The sequence below is a fragment of the Conger conger genome, chromosome 14 (assembly GCF_963514075.1).
Source record: "Conger conger chromosome 14, fConCon1.1, whole genome shotgun sequence".
NCBI lineage: Eukaryota > Metazoa > Chordata > Actinopteri > Anguilliformes > Congridae > Conger > Conger conger.
In genome coordinates, this window is record NC_083773.1 from 14,847,940 (window position 1) to 14,870,996 (window position 23,057).

General features: G+C 43.1%; 1 protein-coding gene across 2 annotated transcripts in view; it reads left to right on the plus strand.

Annotated features, from left to right (window-relative positions):
* Positions 1 to 485: 485 nt before the first annotated feature.
* slc38a3a (solute carrier family 38 member 3a) overlaps positions 486 to 23,057 on the plus strand; it is a 39,807-nt gene continuing 17,235 nt past the window's right edge. Inside the window, exons 1-6 of one of the 2 annotated variants that reach the window (XM_061220652.1) lie at positions 486 to 690; positions 15,770 to 16,040; positions 16,916 to 16,936; positions 17,193 to 17,286; positions 17,486 to 17,601; positions 22,685 to 22,758. In XM_061220652.1, the coding sequence (XP_061076636.1) occupies positions 15,937 to 16,040; positions 16,916 to 16,936; positions 17,193 to 17,286; positions 17,486 to 17,601; positions 22,685 to 22,758 (409 nt within the window). In that variant the 5' untranslated portion in view covers positions 486 to 690; positions 15,770 to 15,936. The remainder of the gene's footprint in view (positions 691 to 15,769; positions 16,041 to 16,915; positions 16,937 to 17,192; positions 17,287 to 17,485; positions 17,602 to 22,684; positions 22,759 to 23,057) is intronic. The other variant, XM_061220653.1, reaches the window with a different exon arrangement.

Genomic DNA, 23,057 nt, shown 5'->3' on the forward strand with positions numbered 1-23,057 from the left:
TCCCTAAATGGCATCGACGCTGTTTTCAGTGCACCCCAATGCAACAAACAGCGCATTCTGTACTGAACAAGAACTACAAATAAATAAATAAATAAATAAATAAACAAATAAATAAATAAATAAATTCGTCACTATCATGTCAAAAAGGCTACGTTCAGTAGGTTGAAGGCAGCCTATCATGATTTTATTTCAAAAGGACTGATGTAGTTTTATATTTTTAAAGGCCGATTCGATCATCAGATTCGGAAACTTCTGTGAATCGTGCTTCGTAAATGCACAAACAAAGGAAACCGTGTACCGTTATACTAATCCGTTTTGATGTGCGCTTGGAACATCATCTGTACGAGCGTTGGGAGGCAGGGTAAAAACTGTGGCACTTTCTCGATTGGAGGCTACGCGGAGGTAGGCGGAACCTCTGCGACCCCGATGCTACAGCCCACTTCTAAATCCTGGTAGCAAACTTGTCGCCTATCTGTCGAAAGACAATTAGCCAGCAATAGAAGCGGAACATTCAAGAGAAGTGCTCGTTTTGTGCCGTACAGTCAAGTGGTACCCAAGAGGAAAGAAACTGGGACAGAAGACAGAAGAAAAGAAAAGAAGGTAGCATTAACTCTGCAAGTAGGCTACTCGCTACTGGAGGAATTAATACTGGTCCATCGTGGCAGTGTGGCACAATTTCTCTTGTGACTGGTAAGAATATTCGGTTGCTTCTTGGTAGCTGGCAAGCAGCCTGCGTTGCCAATATATAATTCTTAAGCGTCATGTTTCATTTTATTCCTGGCTACATTTTATTATCTTTGTTAGCGTACTTGTGATGCGATTAAGTGAATCACATTACCGGTAAATATTTTCCACCAGTCGCGAACAAAGCTCAGCTTTGTATCAACCAAGCTGGTCTCGGTCTACGTTAAAATAATCACCACGATGCTTGCAAGAAAAAAATGTCCAACTTGCAAGCTAGTTCACCAACATGTAAAAGTTTTCAACCTGGCTGTCATTCTAGGCGTGTGAACCAGGCGAGTGTTCAGATAAATCCGTAATACCTGTAATACAGCTACCGTAAAAACAAAAAATCAGAAAACAATATTAACGAATGATCCTTTATGCCACAACAGAACAAACCATTATTGTATTAGCTGCTGCATTAACCAGATTTCTTTGAGCGACACTCTGCATTCTAATATTATGAAGATTTATCTCATCGTGGCCGTTAACTTGACATTAACAGTGGCTAGATGATGGTGTGGGCTGTCGTCAGTATCATCAATCAAGATAAACTGAAGCTCAAATGACTGTCCAATACGCTAGCGCGTGCTCAGTGCCCACGTCACTGTCGGGAATTGCAGTCTCATTGATACATTTTACTTTTGAGTTTACCTTGACCTTACTGCTGCAGTCTTTTGCGGGACGCTCATTATATGACAGTCGGTTTTTTCAAGATTCATTTCAGTTATGTAGGAAAATAATGTCCTATGCATCCTATGCATTTGGAATTCCCCTGCCCAGTTAGTCGCCTCCAATGTCAAACATTAGGTGATTGCAATATTAATATATATTTTGTGCTATTTTATATCAGAAAGGAACAAAACAGTCAATAAAATACATAAAACAAATATGCCAAACCTGTCAGACATCTTCACCCCGTAACATATTACTTCCTCAGTAACAGTTAGCAGACTTATCTTTTATATGCAGTTATATGCTGACTCCAATTAAATGTGTTACAGTAGGTGCAGTTTTATGGTGGTGAAAGTGCGGAGTTACCTAAATGCAGTACTGTCACTAGTGGGTTGAACAGTGGTGGCCAGACAGCTTGGGGGGTCCATAGCTGGAGAGGGCCCAAGAAAATTCCAGTAAGATGGGGGTCCTCAAGCAATATTCTTTCAGGGGGCCCAGCATTCCTATCTACGTCTCTTTTAACATGCGGTGGGATGCACATATGCAACAAAAATCTGGAGACCTCATTGATGATACATATGAAAATAACAGTCATTGAACTCCAGCCTACTGAATTGAAGGTTTAAGTCTGAACATCTTTGGAATTTTGAATTCAACAAGTTACTAGAAGTTGCATACAACTTATGGCAAAGGAGTTTCCAACTGCAGCACTTGCAACCCAGCCTGTTGACCTGTCAGCACATGTGACCCATCCAGTGCATCTGGCCTTGTTATGAACGGGATGCATTTGCCTGCAGTTTATTGCTGAAATATTGTCTAAAATTATTTAAAATGTTGTCAAAAATAAATGATACTATGCAGTTGCCCCATGGCTACTGTATCCAAGACCCAAAATATAATATTTTGAGCATCATGGATGCCGTCTGTCACATGTCACTGTGGTTCAGCACATGCCGCTGGATTTATCAGGGATGCCAGTCTCGATGTGCAATGTGTGTGTCGGGTGGGTGGGCGGGCAGCAGGTGTGCGCTTCGTACCCATGTGCTTGGGCGAACTCATTCTCAACAGGGACGTTGCAGGTTTTTTTCTGTTGAACAGACCCATGCTCTTGGCTCAGCTGGAGCTTTGCGGTCCAGACCGGTGAATCCGCTGCTTAATGGGTAATGAAACGTGCGTGACGGTGCGTGTCTGTTTTTGTTTCCGATTGGAACAGTAAACCAACTGCATATAACAGTGGTTTTAAATGTTCTCTCGTGGTCTCTCGATAGTTCGGTTTGCTCATCACTTGTTTGGCGAGTTTCCAGAGTTCATGCCTGTAAATTTCTTTTAGCATCAATGGAGATTAATCTGTTTCCCTTTCTGTTGTTTCAAAGTTTCAATTGAAATAAGATTGGCATGGAAAAATGCATTGCTGTAGCCATAATGCATTCCTATGCCAGTATGTTTCCCTTGCTGTTGTTTCAGAGTTTAAATTGAAATAAGATTGGCATGGAAAAATGCACTACTATAGCCAACATGCATTTATATGCATACCTATAGCCAAGAAAATGGCTATTTTACAGAAAATGTAAGTAATACCACAAATTAAAAGAAGACAATGTAAAGCTATGCATATCTAATATTATTAGTTGTAAGAAAAAGGGTAACCTATTAGAAAATACCCGAGGTATAAAAAAGTAAATTTTTATTCAAAAAGTAGGAAAACAGCAGTTATCCTGGAAGTGCAAGGTTAAACCATGGGTGTTAAGGTGATTTATGTGTGGTGTGTGCGCATATGAGTTTGTGTCACTCCCTATTTCAGGCCATAATAAACTGCTTCCTGTGTCTCATGTCTTCATCATAGAAGTCATTTTCCTGTGCACTGAAGGTCTCTTTCTCATTGAGGATGTTGAAGTTGACACAGATCAGCTCACCAGACCTCAACAATCAGTGTCATGGTTTATCATTATCTGGGTAACGGGAAAATGGTCTCATGGCTAAACCATGAGACTGATTGTTGATGTCTAGTGAGCTGTTCTGGCAGATCGGCAACACGTTGGGGGTATGTATAACACTACGGGAATAAGATATTTTTTCTCAAAATCAGCTTTTCACAAAAATATCCAATATTTTTTATTACATGTCCGACAAGCTGAAATACATACAGACAGGTGTTATACTTACCCCCAAGAAGCGACGTGTACTTCAAAGTACCCGGATTCACCAGTCTGGTCTATACTGGTGAGTGAAGTAATTCAAAGGCCATGATAGTTGATGACCGAATAATTCTCACCAAGATGAATATAACACCCCAAACACTGGTCAAACAGTGTTTGGGGTGTTATAGGGAGGTGTGGATGTGTAAGTGGCCTCTATATGTCTTGCAGGTCTTGCATGTCTCATCTCTCCCCAAAACTTGCAGGCTCTTTTAGGGGCTTCTTAGCCAACTGTAACCTGGCTAACCTGTTTTTGTGGGCTAATTAGCGGTTTGCATCTTGCAGTGTAGCCTCTATGCTAGTTTTCTGTGGACAGATGTCACTGACATATCCATGCCTAAAATAGTTTTTCTGATCTGTTGGATAAGTGTTTGGGGGTTTTCTTCTCTATGGTGAGAATTCTTCGGTCATCAACTGTAGAGGGCTTTGTAATTACTGAGCTCACCTGTGCTCTCTTTCTTCTTAACGATGTTCCAAACAGTTGATTTTGAAAAGTCTACATCTTGGACTGGTTTTTACTTATTTATTCATCATGGCTTCCTTGACTTTGATGCTCATGTTAGAAACACATCATTTCTAACTGCATATGTTTGTAACATGGGTCAATGTAATAGGAGCAACAAAGAGTAATGTGTGGGGCTTTTCTTCGTTTTACATCCCCTTCATTGTATATCATATGTATGGTATTTAAGGTCTCATTTGTGTGTGAGATGGGGCAGCACTCCATGGGTTAAGGGATTCCATTTATATTGGTTTTACTTTATCAAACTCTACTCATTACTTTCAGGAAGTATCCCCTGTTTAGCCATTAGGTAGCAGTGTCCCTATACCGAAATGAAAAATAAACACACAGTGATTTACTCTGGTGCACAATGCGGGAGAGACAAACATTTTTTGAATCCCTCCCCCAAACAGCATCTGACAGAAACCTAGATTTTGTACGGATATTAGCCAGTGTCTGGACATTCGGTGGAATGCAGTGATTATTGTCTTACTGGAGTTATAACTTTATTATATGTCTGAACCTGTATTAATAAACATTTTCCCCGGGCTCAGTGATGTTCTCCAATTCATATGCCTTATAAACATTTTGTGCTGTGAGTTCAAACTCATTTCTTTGCTTTGCTGTATGGTATTTAATAAAATGATAAACTATGTTATAAAATATAAGAAGCTAATTCTCAACAGTTATAGAATATAGTCAGTGAGGACAAGATAGTTGTGGTTGCCTGCAGTCTGCAGAGTGGTAATGAATGTGTTTATCCAAACAACAGTATGCTCATCATCCTCTGTATCAGTTAAGCCTTCAATCTAGGACACACCGTACAATTTTATCCTGACTTTGGGCCTGATAATAACATCAAAACATTTGGTGCAACTATTGACTAAATTAATCTGTGTACAATAAAGTAGTGCATTTACTTAGTGGTGGTTTGGCTCCTTATACTTGCTATTACTCAGGTGACCATACATACAAGCTATAATTACAGGTGACCTCATGTTATGCAAGCTGCAGTGCTGCAGATGACTTACACTTCTCCACAATTCCCTTTAGTGCCATATTTGAGTGAGAATGGTGGCTGTTCCTCATTCAGGTGGGTGCGTGTAAATCTGCCTTTAGTCTTCTGTATTCTGGGTGAACGATCTAGCACGTGATTCCATTAAAATGTGGGCTGCAGCACATATCCTAGGGTACTTTGCTTTATCCTCTGTTTCTTGAATGCCGGAAGTATGCTCTTGCCACTGACATGTTCATTTTATGTAACTTTGTTGCCATTATTTAGTCAAATGTGGAATGGAAGTCAGGTATGAAATGTGAGGGAGAATTGCATGTTTTGTGATTATTTTCCCCCAAATGCTTCATTGCACAGTAGGGACTGGATTGGTTTTCCACATGCACACACGCACACATGCACACAAACCCACGCAATCATACATATATTATGCAATGTATATAATATTCAATGCAATATGCAAGAGTATTGTCCATTTTTTAAGCAACAATATTTTATTCAACTGGTATTAACCAGACAGTAATACCATTCTGAAGGGAACCAAGTGTCAACACATGACTCAGCTATTGTCTCTTGCTAATAAACGGCTTATGTTTCATGAGTGTAGTTTGTGAAAAGCTTTTTGACTAGTTTTCTCATTTAACATTTTTCTGCCTTTTACCTGCAATTACTCCTAATGTTCACCTCAACCACCAATTTCAAGTACATGCGGAGCAGTGTATTCTAACAAGGAATATCTACAGTATGTTACAGTGCTCAGTCTGTTCTCTTCAAAGACACAGGACCTTCACTTCTGTATTTGTCACAAATGCCAAGCTAATACAAATATATTTAGACTCACTAGCGAGCATTGTGCTAACTCTGTTTGACCAGAGTGCTAAACATAGCCAGTACTGCTTTGACAAGCACTGTGATGCAGTCAGCTCACACATCAGGTGAAGTCGGCAGAAAGCCAGTGCCTATTTTTGGAAGGCAAAGGCAAGTTTGGCATGGGACTGTTCTATTTATTTAATTAATAATCAAGAATAAAGCAAAATAAAATAAATTAAAGTCACTGCTATAATGTTGAAAGAAATTGTTTGAGACTGCTTGTGATTGTCTGAACATGCCAAGAGAGTCTGGGTTGGTGTTGTTTTATGTTAATGCCACCATCTAAATCACTGACGCTAGAGCCCACTTTAGCCTCTACAGCCATTTTACTCCAAGTCAAATTTTGCAGTGATGCTCTGTGCTTAACAATTCGATATTGACAGTGGCATCTTAATATTTTCTATTTTTAATGAGAGGGGGGTCCACAGAGGTTTCTGTGCTAATTATACTGAAAGGTTGAGCAGTGGGTGACTCACCTGCTCAGTTTGTGCACCATAAGCTTTTCTCATTAAAATTTCAGGTCCAGCCGGTTGGCCAGAAGATGCAGCACTAAACGTTTCCCTTGTTTGCCTGTTTGTTGTCTGTTTTTATTGTCAGGTCTACCGACACATACAGCACAAGCATGAAGGGTTGCGGGTTAAGGCTGTTGTATGGGATCTATGCAGCCTGCATTCTGCTACAATGAAAGCCGTTCAACGGCTTGGCCTTGAATTTCTGTGTGAATCGAGTCACCTGTGACCTTGCGTCCAATACCTATATCAGTAAATAGACTTTGTGTTGTGGGAAATGTATGCTCCTCCCTGCTATTTGAGGTATTCAGCGCACACATCTGAGTGATGCATACGGTGGTCAGCAGGCACATGAAGGCTGGGGGATGCACTGCTTGTTTGCCTGACTAACCCAAGCGCCCACGTTGGCCTTCACCTGCCTTGATTCTATAAACAAATGCTAACCTGTTTGGAAAGGCAATCTCACGGAACAACATCTTTCACAGAAAGTGGCATTTGAGAGAAAGGCTGGACAATGTGCAAGTGATTATATGTAAACTATCATTTGAGGTTTACATTACTAGAGGCTTACCAGATAGCAATGTAAACCTCATTTTTGGATGCTGGTTATGCAGAAGTGAGGTGAAATTGGTGTGATGACTGGTTGAATAAAGCTATGCAGCTGTTTGTTGAATGAAGACATTTAATTCACTGAGTTTCATTTTCTTTGTTGGTTGAGATGTGTCTCCATGAGGTGAGAATTCATGACTCTTTACAAATGTACTGTAAGCCATGTTATTTTGGCTCCTCACATAATCTGTCGACATTTATACATACTTCTCTTTAATTACCGTAGCTCCAGGGGGGTCAGGGTGAAGTCAAGCCTAGCAGGATGAGAGGTTCCAGGCAGGATTTTATTAAAGAAATTATTTGATGAAACCCTCCCGGCCTTCACTGCCTTCATTTCAGATGCCCATTGCCTGTAGCCTTATGCTGTCAGCCAGAGTATGTCTCCATCTCTGGAGGGTGTATGTGTGTATTTGTGTGTGCATGCCTTTGTGAATAAGTATGTGTGCATTTGTGTGTGCATGCCTTTGTGTGTGTACAGTATGAGTGAGTGTACAGTATGTGTGTGTGTGTGCATGAGTATATGTGTGTATGTGCATGTGTGAGTGCATGTGTGTGTGCATGAGTGTGTATGAGTACAGTATGTCTGTGTGAATGTGCGTGTGCATGTGTGTGTGTGTGTGTGCATGAGTGTGCATGTGTATATGTGTGCATGAGTGTGCATCTGTATATGTGTGTATGAGTGTGTGTATGTGCGTGTATGTGTGTGAGTGTATGTGTGCGTGTGTATGTATGCATGTGTGTGTATTTCTGTGTGTGTGTACGAGTGTGTGAGTGCGTGCGTATGTGTGTGTGTGTTGGGTGGGAGTAGGAGCATGGTTGAGGTGTCCGCGTGTGCTGGGCACCTGACCATGGCCCCCCTCCTGGAGGTGAAGGTCGGCAGCTGGGGGACAGGCTGAGCCTTTGTCTCTGGACATGTGACAGAGATAACAAGGACCTGGCACTGCAGGGCCAGCTGCAGCAGAGGGGGGCCTTGTTTCCACCCCACTCTCTCTCTTCTGGCCTGTGACATGCCAACACGTGGAGGCTTCCTCGTCAGGCTTTCTTTCATGATGCATCAGCTGCTCCCGCCACAGTGTGTCTTCATCTAAAGGGGATGACTCACCTGCAGAAAGTATTTCCTCCCAGAGATGCTCTTGTTTGTGGAGAAAAAACAAATAATACCAAAATTAAATTTGTTTCCATTCATTGGTTCCAAACTGTGGAACCAATATCTAATTTGTGGTTATGTGATCCCATGTCTGGTCCTAACATACTAAACATGTAAACATGCCACAGGCATGTGAACAACAGCAAGCATCTCATTTTAATTGTATGCTTTTGTTTCATCTGGTCTATCTGGTTATTCTGAACTTCTGTCCTTCAGGCTATAATGGCATGAGCTATGTGTCTTGAATGATGAGATCAGTATTTGTCCACAGTATTTGTGCGACAGAGAACTGCAAGAAAGATAGAGCTTGGACTTAACCCAAAATAAATTGTGTCACACTTTTTAAATACAATTTGTAAAAATTTATATCTGCAACGATGTTGTAAATGTTTGTGATAATCTGTTATGTCAATTGCTCCCTTAGATGTTGGTGTATGCCGGAAGCATAATTCTGCCCAAAATGTTTCGGGTTTGGTAGATCTTAGGGAGAAAAAGAGTTTTAGGGATATTGAGTTAGGAGTATTTACATATCCCTTATATCCATGTTCTGATGTTCTGCAACACTCATTATATATTTTACTATACAATTCCCAGGGATCCTTGTATTTTTGAGGCTTTACTTGTAGCAAACATAAGTGTGGGAAGCCTGTAATTAGCAGCGTGCTTAGTAAATATGGCTAATGATCTGTGTTTGCTTTGTGTCCTGCAGCTCTGATGCTAATCTGCTTGCTCTCTAATCTCTGAAAGAGCATACTTACTGTAAAACACGCCCAATGTAACTGTTGCCTCAGAAAATGCAGGTGTGGCCGTCTCATTCCGATTATGGAACTGCTAGGAACTCAGTAATGTTCTGTAGGCTTGAGACAATATGCTGGGACCATGCCACAGGGCTCAATACAGGCTGGTTTAGTGCAGTGCTTCCTACATATGGGTTTCTCTGGAGTGTGGAGGAGAAGTATACTTTGGAGTATCTGAGCAGGGTTACATTGTACAGATTAGAACACAGATTCAGGTTTCAGGGCACCCTATCTCTACCAAGCCTTAACCTTGCTTATCTCTGTTCATTCATATCCCTTCTTCACCACTGCTGCCAATACTCAACCAATCTTATGCCAGGTTCATGTAACACTCACAAGACCCTACCCATCCTGCCACTGCCATCCCATCCCAGCCAATCCCTGCCCGTGGCCACTGAACCCTCAAACCTGCACTGGAGCAGCAAAGCCTCTACAGAGGAGAAGTGACTGGTGCCTGTCACAAAATGTCACGGAATGGCCTATTCGGGATCTTGAGATGCATTATATTGGTAAATGTGGAAGGATGTGAGTGTCACGTGAAGCAGAGTGGTGGTTGTTGACTTGCACAGGCAGGTCAGATCCAATCGGGACTAGTCATGATGTTCTCAGCGTTTCCATCTGTTACTCTGTACTTCCATAGTGCCACTGCTGCTGTTCTTAGCTTCTTGTTAGAAAGGATAAATGTTTCATATGTAGCCATTGCCTTCACCTCTAACATTTAATGTCAGGATTAATGTGACAGCTTGACGTGGCTGCTTTTTCCTTCTTATTTTGTCTTTGACGTCTGACAGAATGATTAAGAACCCATGTCACCAATGGCAGGAGAATCTTCAATCTGTCCCTTGGTTTTAATCCTCAATTGCAGACTTGAACTTTGCTGATGGTTTAACCCCAGCTGCATCTGACATCTTGTGATTACTGGCCCTTCCTTTCCATGCAGTAGGCCCCACTGATGAAATGTCTGTGAAATTCCTCTACAGTTCCATATGTCACTAGAGTTGGTCAACAGAACTGATTAACAGTGTTTACTTTAGTGTAAAAATAGGAAAGTACTAACCTTCAACCCTCCTCCCCCTCCTCCCACAAGCCCTCTTTTCTCCACCCCTGGGAATATAGAGGCAAAAGAGTATCCTTCTCTATGCTACTAAACAGTTAGCATAGGCTAAACTACCAACATACCAAATTAATGTGTATGGAAATGGTGGCTATAGTGAAACCAGTACCTCCTCTACGTATCTCATGTGGAGCGTGCAAAACTGAGCTTGTGTGAGCGGCTGTGTTCTGACTCATTTTCACCATGAGCTCACCCGCCACCCTGCCCCAGGACACTTCAGTCGCCTCCTGTGCGCTAAAAAACATCGGGAGGTCGGATGCTCATTAAAACGGACCCCTAGACCAAACCGGTTACAACAGAAACAGATATTTTCTGCAGCAGAACAGAGAGGGACTTTTTCCTGGCAACTTGCTGTAATCTTAGGCCCTGACACAAATACAGCATCTAGTGCCATTGGGGATATTTTCATGCACTTTTGAATTTTTTCTCACAAGCGGCAGGTTCTTTGTTACGAAAGTGGAACATTTAATTTGCTGTTATCTGCCATGATAGTGTTCGTGCTGACCTCACTGTTCTTCTTCTTCTTCTTCTTCTTCTTCTCTTCTGAGCATCGGCAGGAGATATTAAGTCCCAGACACACTGAGTGCATTATTAGGACTGCCGGTGGATTTCATTTTACTGTAGCTGTGATTAAATTCACTGATCAATGTCATTACTCCCTTCCTTGAGGTCAAAAAATCATTTCAGAGATATGGAGACTTTTTTATATTTCATTATTTGCATACCACTGAATACCTTTATTACATTTTGGAAAATTTGATTTATGTTCTCCTGCAATGAAACACCCCTCACAGAACAGTCACAGTTTGTTTCCTGTCTTTTTCTCCGTACTTGAATATTTTGTGCATGTACATGTATGTGTGTGTGCATGTGTATATGTGTGTGTGCGCAAAACATTCAAAACAAATTATAAAACATTGTAGCACGTAGAAATACATTCTGCCAGGTTCATTTTGGTTTTATTTGTATTGTGTGCACGTGAAGTTACTTCCACCCTTGGTCTCATACTTCATCCCTCTACACTGTGAGGAATTAAGTGAAGAAAAAATGTGGTTTCAAAGAGTGCTGCAGAGCCTAGAAGCAGATTTTGAAGTTAATCCCCTATCTGGGTTAACCCTGAGAGTTCTGGGAGGGGATGAGGGAAAGATGGTGAGAAAAAAATTAGACTTTTCATTTTGATTCAAAATGAATAAAAATCTAATTTGGCGTTGATAAAAACTGTCAATTAAGTACACATTTAATTGACAGTAAGCCTGTAAGCCTGTGCAGCTAACAGTTGTACATTATGCTGTAGGTGTGGACAGTACATACATAGAAAATAGCTGAAGCCAAAAGCTATCTGCATATCTCCACAGCAGACCCCTGCCTGGCTATGTGTTTGGGTCCTGACAGACTTGTTCTGTGGCCTGGTGTGTTCCTCAGCCCCGCGGGGCCTGTCCTCGGCTGATCTCTGACAGAGCAGACCCCAGAGCAGAGCCAAGGCCAGAGCCACCCACCACAGGCCCAAGTTACGGAAGTCGAGATTCTCGCCCACTCCCTGTGTTCACGGCAAACAGTGTCACACTGTCGTTGGAAAGAGCCATCAGCCTCTCTCCCGGGCCTTTTGTTGTGCCACGTGATGAGTGTGGGTGGGTCAGGATTCTTTGCGGCCTAATCCCTGGAGTAAGGCTTGAAAGTGCTCTCTTGTTTTTGCTGGTTTGGTGTCAGAGCACCTGAGCGGAAGTTGTCTGGCTCCTTGCGTCTGCTGCGGAGCCTGGCAGTACATTTTTTAACTATTTTTGGAGCTCTCATTTTGGAGCCTTCGTGCCCCTTTAAGCCCCTGCGTCCGCATGCTGGCTTTTGTTGTGACATGAAAGTGTTCTGACGGAGTTATTTCTGCACACAGATGGGGATGCTGTAACGACAATCTGCAGCGGCTAATCCTCATTCCCGCCCCCTCTCCCTGGCGTGCGTAATCCCGGTCACGCTGCCGAGAAGCTGTTAGAAAACCCAGATTTGGTGTATTTATTTATTTATTTATTTATTTGTGCATATGTATGTATGCCTGTATGTATGTATGCATGAATGAATGAATGAATGAATGAGTGATTGCTCATCAGTCGGACAGTTAACTAGTTCTCGATGAAATGTGAAATTTTTGTTCTTGTCCATGAGTAACTACACTGCTATATTTGGAAAGAGACACTCCTGTTCAGTTTTTCTAATGTGCATTGTCGGCGCATTGATGAGCATGTAAGATGATAGTCATAGAGGTCCACTATATCATGGGGAACTGTATCCGAAAAGTCAAATCCTGAAAATTCAGCGAAACTATTTGGATAGTTCAATAGTACTCTGCGTAAGTGAAAAATGTAATGACATTTTTGGGGTAACTACCCCTTTAAGGAAGCCTATGTGACAGGTCAGGGCAGAGAGAAGGGTCCATATTTCCACACATTCCCAGCAGATAGTTCCTCACTGGAAGTAACCGGAAGACCTTGAGCTTGACTTTGATGAACAGCTCATGCTAATGAGCCCTGCCCAACTGACCACTCTCACTACAACACTCCAGCCTCAGTAAGTTCTGATTGGATGAGGATAGATTCACATACACCCGCACATCCTGGAAAATAGTTACATTTAGTTCTAGTGTAACTAATACTAACTATGTACCCAACTACTCTTGGTGATAACAATGGGAGGCCTGGAGAATGCCAAGGAGAATATGACGATGGAGTGGATAACAGTGTCGAAGGCCGCAGAGAGATACAGAGGAATCATGACAGAGGAGAGGGAGGCTACACGTGCAAGTGATTCACTGACAGAGAGGAGTGCGGTCTCCGTCGAGTGGCCAGGTCTGAAGCCAGACTGGTGGGGCATAAGCAGGTTTTCATGTAGAAAGAAAGAAGAGAGCTGGTTAGAAATTGTAGAATTGTAGGGACTTTAAGGAGCTTAAACACATTATGCAGTTATACATAACCTTCCGTGTCCTACCCAAAAGGGGGGCTGCTCAATTAGAATTTTAATTATTCATGCACTGTCAAAATACATTAGAAATCCTTATTTGATGAGGGAAAAGGGTGATTTTGTGCACTAATTGGTGAAAACAAGCATGGCACAAGTTCAGCTGGGCAATTAAATTGACTTGCCTATAGTGCGCTGTAGAAATGGAGTGAAAACAAAAATAGATACAGTACATATCTTGAGGATCCATATCCATTCCTCAACCAAAATTGATCTTAAAGCTTCATATTTGTCTACAATTCTGGTGGCTGTTAATTAGTCAAGCCCTCCCACTGTATCCCTGCCCAGTGCCTCTGCTCAGATAAACAGTGAAAACAATGCGGTGTTTGTAAACTCTTAGTTAGTGCTTTCTCAGCCGGCCGTGGCACATGGGCGTGGGGTGTTAATTGCGTGTTCATGTGTACAGTCATAATTGCTGAGCTAGTTTTGTGGGGCCTACCCTTCAATGAGAGCCCAACACCCTCCCCGTAGGAACACCGTTTCCTTTACCCCCCACCACTCATAGGTGCCATCTTGCCAGGCCTCCCTCGTCATAGTGCCAGGCAGTCACGTTTTCTCCTCGGGCTGAATGGATTCTCGTCTGAGCATGCCTGGCAGCTCCCTGGTGATTGGACGGCGGGATGACAGCTTGGAGCTGGAGGGAGGGGGTGGGGGTGGTTGTACTGTGTCTCGTTGCGTGAGCCTGGGACCTTGGCAGCTGCTGAATTTAAGGTTGCCGTCTTTTCAATTAAGGAGCGATGAATTACCTTTTCAGCCCTGGAGTGCCCTGGCGAGCCACAGCCAAAGGGGCCCGTTGGTATAATGATGCCGCCACAATAGCGCCACTGTTCCCAGGCCTGTTCCCAGGAAACCGCACAACATGTGCCATTGTGTGCCGTATTTTGCTGCCCAACCACGTTGCCCAGCTTTAGCTGGGCAAACAGAAGACCCTAGCTGTGCAGTTAGGCGCGTAACGTGGTTAGCGGGACCAGCGATATAGAGCATTGGTAGGGGAGGGGACCCCGAAAACCCACCAGTTATTCAACGTCCCAGAGTGCTTGATGTGTATTAATAATTTTGCTAAAAGTTATGTTTAAAGGAGGAGGGGGGGGAGCTGAGGGTATGCCAGGAGTGGGTTTAAAGAGCTCCGTCCTTGTGTTAAGCCCTTCCTAATTAAAAATGGAGAAAGTGGAGATAAAGAAAAGCGGAAAGCAGAAGTGGAGGCACAAAGCGTCCACGGCGAGGGCCAGAACTGGTTCTAAGCTGGTCAGAGCTGGTTCTGCTACTTTTCAGCTCCTTCGCAGGGCCCCACTGGTCCCCCAAAACTCTCCCCCTGACCAGTGTCTACCCATTCAGCACACAGTGCATAGCTAATGGGAAATTAGGGCCATCGCATCCAGCCCGGAGCGGAGGGGAGACTCCTTCAGCGGAGGCTCTGGAGCACGTGTCACCGCTTCCTCCCGGCGCACAGCGGCGCTCTTGTGAGCACTCGGCACATTGTTGGACCCTCACCCCGGGCGCGGCGGCGGGGGTCCGGAGACCGCCTGAGCCCCTCGATCCGACGGACGTGATCCTGAGGGGGCTCACAAAGCCCCCCAGTGTCATCGCCGCCATTTGTATTCTTCGGCTAGCCGTCGGGAGGAAAATACCTGTCAGCCAGGCTCTGAGGGAATGGGAAAGACGGCTCAATAACCCATACGGAGTCATGGAAATGCCTGCTGTGCACTGCCTAACTTTCAGACCTGAGCCGAACCCCCTCTCCCAAAGGGGAGAACTACTGCCCTTTTCTCCTTCAGGGCAAAGTGAATCTGGATTCTGTATTTCCCTGCTTTTGTTAGTTAAATTCTTCAACGAAACAAAGCCATAGAGGAAAGTTCTCAAAAAGAATGGTTTAACTGAGGCACCTTTCCCAGGCACTGTCCTGAATATGTTCAGGATATTTATTGTATCTCTGCTGAAGCGATCTAAGTCATTTTTAGATTTTCCTCCGGTTCTGGTGTCTGTCATGCTAAGCGAATCGATTCTTGCATTTGGAAGTGACATTGAGCTGAACACCTAATGCAAACAGTAATGACATTTCAGTCAACCAGACCTTGATCTCTGACCTCATGTAACAGGCTGACAGGTTTCACTAACTTCTGTCAGTCATTGAACCATAGGAAAAATCCATAGAAACTCTTCATGGTATTTCTGACATGGGCCACCTGTTTAAAGTGAATATACTCTGAAATGATAAAACATATAGACCTCTAAATGACGCTACAATTATACACTTGTTCAGCAGAATTCCAGTATCTTATATTAGGATTAGTGTGCCATTAGTCGTTGTTTTGGTATCTGAGTAAGAAAAATATGTATGCTCTGTGCTTGGGTCATGTTCTTGGAGAAGGGAAGTCCCGATACTGAAACAATGTATGTACAATGTATGTACAATGTACAAAAATGAACATGCACAAATAGAAATGTTAAGTGTCATATGCTTAAGTGGCATACACACACACAGACCCACGCACAGACACATACACACGCACACACACACACACAGTGGTCCAGCTTGGAAGGCTGTCCTGGCTGGTGCGTGAGCATGCGCTGGAGTGTGGATGTGTTTCTCATTGCTGTCTTTCATTGTTGCAGATCTTTGAAGGGCTGCGGCAAGGATATTGTGTGAAGCGTACACATACAAACACACACACACACACACACGCGCATACACACACACACACACGCACACACACACACACCCGCACCCCACACACACACACATACACACACACAGGACTTGGATAATTGCCGCTGAAAGCATGGAGCCTGCCCAGACGGAGATGAGTATGATTCCTAATGGGAAGGGGCACGAAGTGGAGGACAACGCCGTATCCATGAAAGTACTGCCAGAAGCAACAGACCAGTGAGTGAACTCTTTTGACTCATGCATGACACATAGTATTGCTAAACTGTGGGCTTTACCCTCCTCATCCTCATCCCTCTACTTTGTGTCTTTAATGTCTCTCATCCAGCCATTAACCCTCTTACTAACTGCCGTGGTGTTTTCACTGTTTGTTTTTGTCTCATGATGTCCCGCAGTTGCTCACCAACTTTCCCTACAACTAGCCTCGGTCTTTCTCTGTTGCTGTCTAACGCGACCCCAGTTTAAGCAGTCTCATCTCCACACGGTGAGCTCTGACCTGGAGACCTCTGCTGTAGTTCTAAACTTCCTTCACGGTCGTAGTTTCCCAGGCATGTTTTAAAGGGCATGGTACAGTAGGTCCTCACATTCCTTACATTTTGGGATAGAAACCTAAACGCGGTTCCACTTGGACACTGCTGCCACACACTTGGTCCTCCCAGTGCTTTGGGCTTTTGGGGTTCAGACTCAGTTTTTTCAGTTTTATGTGGTACTGAGCGGTCACTGCGGGAAAGCAGTGGTAAATGCACTTTTACACACACACACCTGTGAACTGGGATTCTCACTCCTGCTTTTCTGATTCACTGCTACTGTAATTACTACAGTCTACCTTGCCGAGATGGATGATTGATGACAGATGTTATTTCTCGCATTCAAACACTGCTTTCTGGGGAATTAATTTGGTTTGCATGTTTTGTTTCGTTTGCATCATATGAATTGTCACATTTGTGAAGGCTTTTATTTGTTCACTGTTGGTCTCGTAAAGTAGCTACATTGTGTATATGGTTCCTCCATTGATATAAGGATTACTGAGTGTGTCATTGTATTGTTTTTGTGCTTCAATTGGACAATGGATCTTCATTGTTTCCACCACCTAGAAATTGTACCGAAAATGTCAGGTATGTAATATGGATAATAATGGGAGCATCGCTGTAGTGTGTTACATATGTCCTGACTATGGCATAGATAATCCTTGATTAATTAAATGTGAAGATTAATCAATTTTAAAAATATTACCAACCTAACTCCCTGAAATGCCTTTTTTGTGTTGTTAATACAATTCAGATTTTGGGTTCTTGGAGTAGCTTGTTGGAAATGCATGGTTCATTACATGTTTGTGCCTGGTTGTGACCATGTGTGCGTTTTCATTTTGAGTCCTTGCAGGTTGGACAGTGGACAGCAAAATATGGCAGAAAGTCAAGAGTTCCTGTCTGCCATGGACAACAAGAACACTGTGGGCTTCACTGATGTGAGTCTATTTAAGCCAGCTAAATCCGATCCTAAATTTCCGTTTACTGTCTTATGCAATGAAATATTTATATTTGTTTTTTCATGAATAGTGCATTTATTAGCTTGTTTATTTACATAGTTCATTTTTTAGATTTAACTATGTAAATGATGTGTCCCTGTCTAAAAGGAGGTAAAATATGTTTTTCTTTTTCTGTCAGTTTGAGGGAAAGACGTCCTTTGGAATGTCTGTGTTCAACCTGGGAAATGCTATCATGGGCAGTGGAATTCTGGGATTGGCATATGCCATGGCCAACACTGGCGTCATCCTCTTCCTGTGAGTCATTACACATGCATATGACACCTGCAAAACATACATACTGCCTACATACATCACATACTGTGTGAAATTTCTACTATGGATCTATTTCTACACACAAAATATTCTGTTAGTAATGTCTGTTAGGAATGTCTGTGTACAGAATGCGATACGGAGGTTAGTAGTAACATTTCCCTTGAAGTTCTGCTGGTTCAAATGCTAATATAAATCTTAATTTTAAAGTTCAGCTCAAAATCTGACAAGTATTTTGTACTACATGCATGCAGTAATACACCCAGAACATATGTAATATCCTGCTTGACTAGTGATTTAGAGAAATCACACAGTGATTACGCAAGAAGAACCCCACCCCGGTGGTAAATTAATAATGAACATACTTCAACAGTCTTGGTCTTGGCTATTTGCTATTACCAATTCAAAATCAATCAATCAATAACTACAGTATATATCTGCAGGTCCTCTGTCAATAGAGCAATTGGGTGAGGGAGTAGAACATTCTTTCTAATCTTTATCTTCGAATAGAGCGTATGCAGCTTTTTCCCAGTTTCCCTTGCTGAATAAAAGTTAATTGCAAAGTCATTGTCTGTGATGTCTATGAGATTCCGGTAAAATTCTTGATGGGAACTGGATGACAATTGATTGAAGAACCTGTTTTGATCATAAAAAAACTTTACACATACAGTACATTTCCATAACCTACCATACCCAGTGCCAGCCACGTGACACTATATTATATTTCATGAGAGATGCGATACTCGGGCGGCACGGATGGTGCAGTGGGTAGCACTGCTGCCTCACAGCAAGGAGGTCCTGGGTTCGAATCCCTGTCGGCCGGGGCCTCTCTGTGTGGAGTTTGCATGTTCTCCCCGTGTCTGCGTGGGTTTCCTCCGGGTACTCCGGTTTCCTCCCACAGTCCAAAGACATGCACGTTAGGCTGATTGGAGAGTCTAAATTGCCCGTAGGTATGAGTGTGTGAGTGAATGGTGTGTGTGCCCTGCGATGGACTGGCGACCTGTCCAGGGTGTATTCCTGCCTTTCGCCCAATGTATGCTGGGATAGGCTCCAGCCCCCCTGCGACCCTGATCAGGATAAGCGGGTTTAGATAATGGATGGATGGATGGATGCGATACTCAAGTTTAGGCGAAGGATAGGTGGTCCGTATTGTTAATTGTTGATATACAACTGATTTGCAAAGCCATGATTCTGAGCCATGATACATGATAGAATAGTCCTTGTAAAATACACTAAGAATTGTAAATCTTAGTTAAGATGAAAGTTTAGCCCTTGGAAAGTCTGTGGTCTACTTATCTCTTCATTGAGTCAACTGTGTTATTGTACCAGTACATTGATAAGTCATTGATAAATGCTTACAACATGCCCAGAAGTAGTATTGTGGTTAAGTATCTTCTGTTCCTTTTGTTTATACATGCTTGCAGGCACATAAATTGTCATTGCTGCTATGTTTGTTTTCCACTTAAAAGAATTGCAGCGCTTTTGGCATCTGCCAGATTAGTCAAATAATTCCGTTACGTAACGGTTCCCTCGATTTAATTCCTCTGAAGATCTGGAGCTCTCTTCTCTCGCTGTGACTTTCTTCTCTGTACGTGACAGCCGGGTGGATGTCTCAATCCCACACTTTTTTCTCTGCCCTCATTTTGTGAGAAAGATTATTTAAGCAGGACAGACGGAGAGAAAAGGGGGAGGACTTTTAGCAGGAGTCTGAGGATGTCCTCAACGAGGAGGCCGGGCTTTGGCGGAGGTCTGGAGGCGGATGCTGGATGTGTCATTCAGGAGAGGGTGGAGATCTGTTTGGTTCACAAACGGTTATTTTCTATGAGTAATGCTGATGAGTAAGGGGAAAGCGTTTGAAGGTGAGGCATGTCTGAGGTGACTGTGAGACACACTGCAGAAGAAAGACTCTTAACCACTGCAGTAACAGTAGATGCTCATCTCTGTGACAGCCCCATTGATATCTTGTCACCCTATTACTTTTCAAGCACCTGTCTATGCTGTGTGTCATGTCTAAAGCTGAAGACCAGCCTGTCCCCTGCATACCAGCCCAGGCCACTGTCATTGTTTCTGCCGTTCTTATCCTGTTCCAGTCTGTTCATCCTCTGACAAACTTACTCACTTACGATGGTTGGCCTAGATTCTGTTCCTGAAAGTCTGTACTGAAAAAGCAGGATTTAATCCTGCTATGGAGGCAAAGGCAAAGTCCCTGCATTATAGGTGAGCTGCAGTCTGATGGAGTGAGTCAGTAATACTCTGCTTCTCATTTCTGTCAGAAAAACTCCTTAAGGCAATCAGAAGACAATGGTATGCCAAGTTACCTTAAATAATACTTCAGTAGCTCTGGGACACAATTTGTAATGGACGTCGTAGCCATCTGATCCTGCAGCTTTCCATACAGACGGAATTGTAATTGCATTTATTTCTAATTTCATGCTAGATATCCTTGCAGGTTATTTCCACAACTTAGATTTTATATATTGGCTATTTGTGCGCTAAGTATTTTATTGAAGCAGTTCAGGTGGGGTATTGTGTTCAATGACACAGCTGCAGTATGGAATCAGCAATCTTATGCTTACAATGGCCAGGTCCGTACCTGTGTTCATCGTGTCACACCAGCTTTAATGAGATCGTCAAAATGTGTCATGTAGAAATATATTGCACTCACCTCCAAAAGTAGCAAATTATCCATTGAATCAATATCCATTGATATTTGTTCTTCTCAGTCATAACTAAAATTAGATCACCTTGAGTGTGCATTTTATCTAAACACATCCAAACCCTGTGCCTGGAATAATTTCAACATGGTTTATCCAGAGGAAAAAATAATCTTTATTTTAAGCAGGGTGACATCTGTTTCTCAGGCAGTGTGAAACAGCTGACTTTTTGTGCCTAACTGCTCTGTGCACATTTTACCTCGCAGGCCAGTGAACCATGCATTAAACATAGCCACACAACGGCTGCTACCATTCTTGTTATGCAGGTATGCCCCCCTAGGGAACAGAGCCTGTAGCCTTCTGCTCATTAAACCAGCTGTATAATCACTGCGCCACACTTAATGTACAGTGTGTAGCACAGCCACACAGGGGACCGTGTGATGTGTGCTGGTGTCCAGCCTTCTGTGCTGGCAGACAGCTGATTCACTGCTACTTTGAATAGTAGTTTGTTTAAGTTTGCTGCCTGATCAAATGTGACCAGGATCCAGGGAAGGAAAGCTGACAGAGAGAGGGAAAGCAGATGGAGAGACAGAGAGAATAATTATGGGGAGAAGAACAGTGATTATTGTAAAGAAATAGAGAGATAAAAGAGAGAGAGGAAGTAACAGCCAGAGAACGAGGGAGGGAGAAATACAGACGTAGAACAGAGGGAGGGACAGGCCGTGCTCTGGGGTGATAACAGCCACCCCGTTAATTTTCCCCCGAGCTCGGCATGCCATTCTCAGTCATAGCCATGACTTCCCCAGGGGGACAGCAGACCTATATACACTCAGTGAGCACTTTATTAGGGATTTATTAGACTCATTTTTTAGACTTAGTGGTCTTCTGCTGCTGTAGCCTATCCACTTAGAGGTTTGATGCATTGCGTGATCAGAGATGCTGTTCTACATACCACTGTTGTAATGTGTGGTTATTTGCATTCCTGTCACCTTCCTGTCAGCTTGGACCAGTCTGGCTCTTCTCCTCTGACCTCTTTCATTAACAATGCATTTTTGCCTGCAGAACTGCTGCTCACTGAAGATCCCAGGTGATCAGCAGTTTATGATATACTCAAACCACCCTGTCTGGCACCAACAATCATTCCAAAGTCACATAGATCAAATTTTTCCCCCATTCTGGTGGTTGATTTGAACATGAACTGAAGCTCCTTACCTGTACCTGCATGATTTTATGCATTGCACTGCTGCGACACGATTGGCCGTTTAGATAATCACATGAATAAGTAGGTGCACAGTGAGTGGATGAATACCACACATTGTCACAGACCACCATTTAAAGGCACCACACACACACGCACTCACACACACACACAAACCAAAGAAAGTCAGCCAATTGGAGAAGCAAACAAACATAGCCCTCCCCCATTGGGCATTCACACCCCTTGGTGTGAAAATGGCTGCACTGCAAGTCAGGTTTCTGCTGCGGATCAAATGTAAGGAATTTAAGGCATCTACCTCTAGGGTGTGGTTTGGGATAGGGTACTGGGCCAAAGCCCCAATCCTTCCATCCCCACTGTGGCATTAAGCGACTTTGCGGAAAGTTGCCTGGCAGTGTTCGTCCTCGCTGAACTCGGGACGTGGAAACAGGCAGAGTTGAAGCTGAGGTGAACACTGGCTTGGCCAGCCCTGCGAGTGCGGTGTCTGTTGCTGGGAGTAACGAAACAAAAATAAGCTGAACAAGTGAGGCCTTGCTTGGGGAAGGCCAGCAGATCTGCTTTCCCTTGGCCTCCAGAAATCACTGTTTGTACAGATGTTGTGAGCTGAAGGCAGGGGGAGTATTTTGGGATTTCTGTGGCTTGTCCCAGTCCTTCTAATTGGGAAGTCTTGAAATTTTCCTCTCCCCAGTTTGTCTTTCTGCTTTGAATGCAAAGTGTGGTTGCCCCGGTTCCTTCAATTAATGTTTTATTGATATGGATTAATTCCTTTCTGTGAGTAGTACTTCTTTTTTCTCAAATAAATACAACCTAAAATAAACACCAGAGGGGCTTTTTTACTTTGTACTGGGTTAAAGACTACTGCCCCTACATTAAATACTGAGAATATGTGTTTCAAGAGACTTTACAAGCTGTGCAATAGGATGACAAATTTGATGATGAAAATTATGATAATGATAATGGCTGTGGTGATGATGATGGTGATGATGATGATGGCTGTGGTGATGATGATGATAATGGTGGTGTTGGTGATGATGATGATGGTGGTGATGATGATGTTGGTGGTGATGATGATGATGGTAGTCATGATGTTCGTGATGTTGGTGATGATAATGGTGACAATTGTAATGTTGATGCTGAAAGTTCTATAAGGGTGATTTTCAGAAGCCTTTACACAATAACTGTTTCTTCTCTGCTTTAGGTTCCTCCTCACTGTGGTGGCTGGTCTCTCATCCTACTCCATTCATCTGCTGCTAAAGTCCTCAGGAATCGTGGGTAAGGCAAGCCTTGCTGTGCATTTAAGAAGCCCACAGTGTGCCACTCACTCTATATAAGACAGCACATGAAGCCTTACTCTCACATTACTACTTATTAGACATACAGCTCTGGTCTTCCCTTTGGGCAGAAACTATTGCTATCAGCATGGTTGTTATTAGTAGCTCTGTTTTAGAGCACTTTCCCATAATGCATTACTGAGCTGAGTTCTTTTTTCTCAGACACTGGGATTTAATTGAAATCCTTGCAGGCTTTTGAATTCCTGGGGGATTTGCATGGTAAATTCAACAGAGACAGCA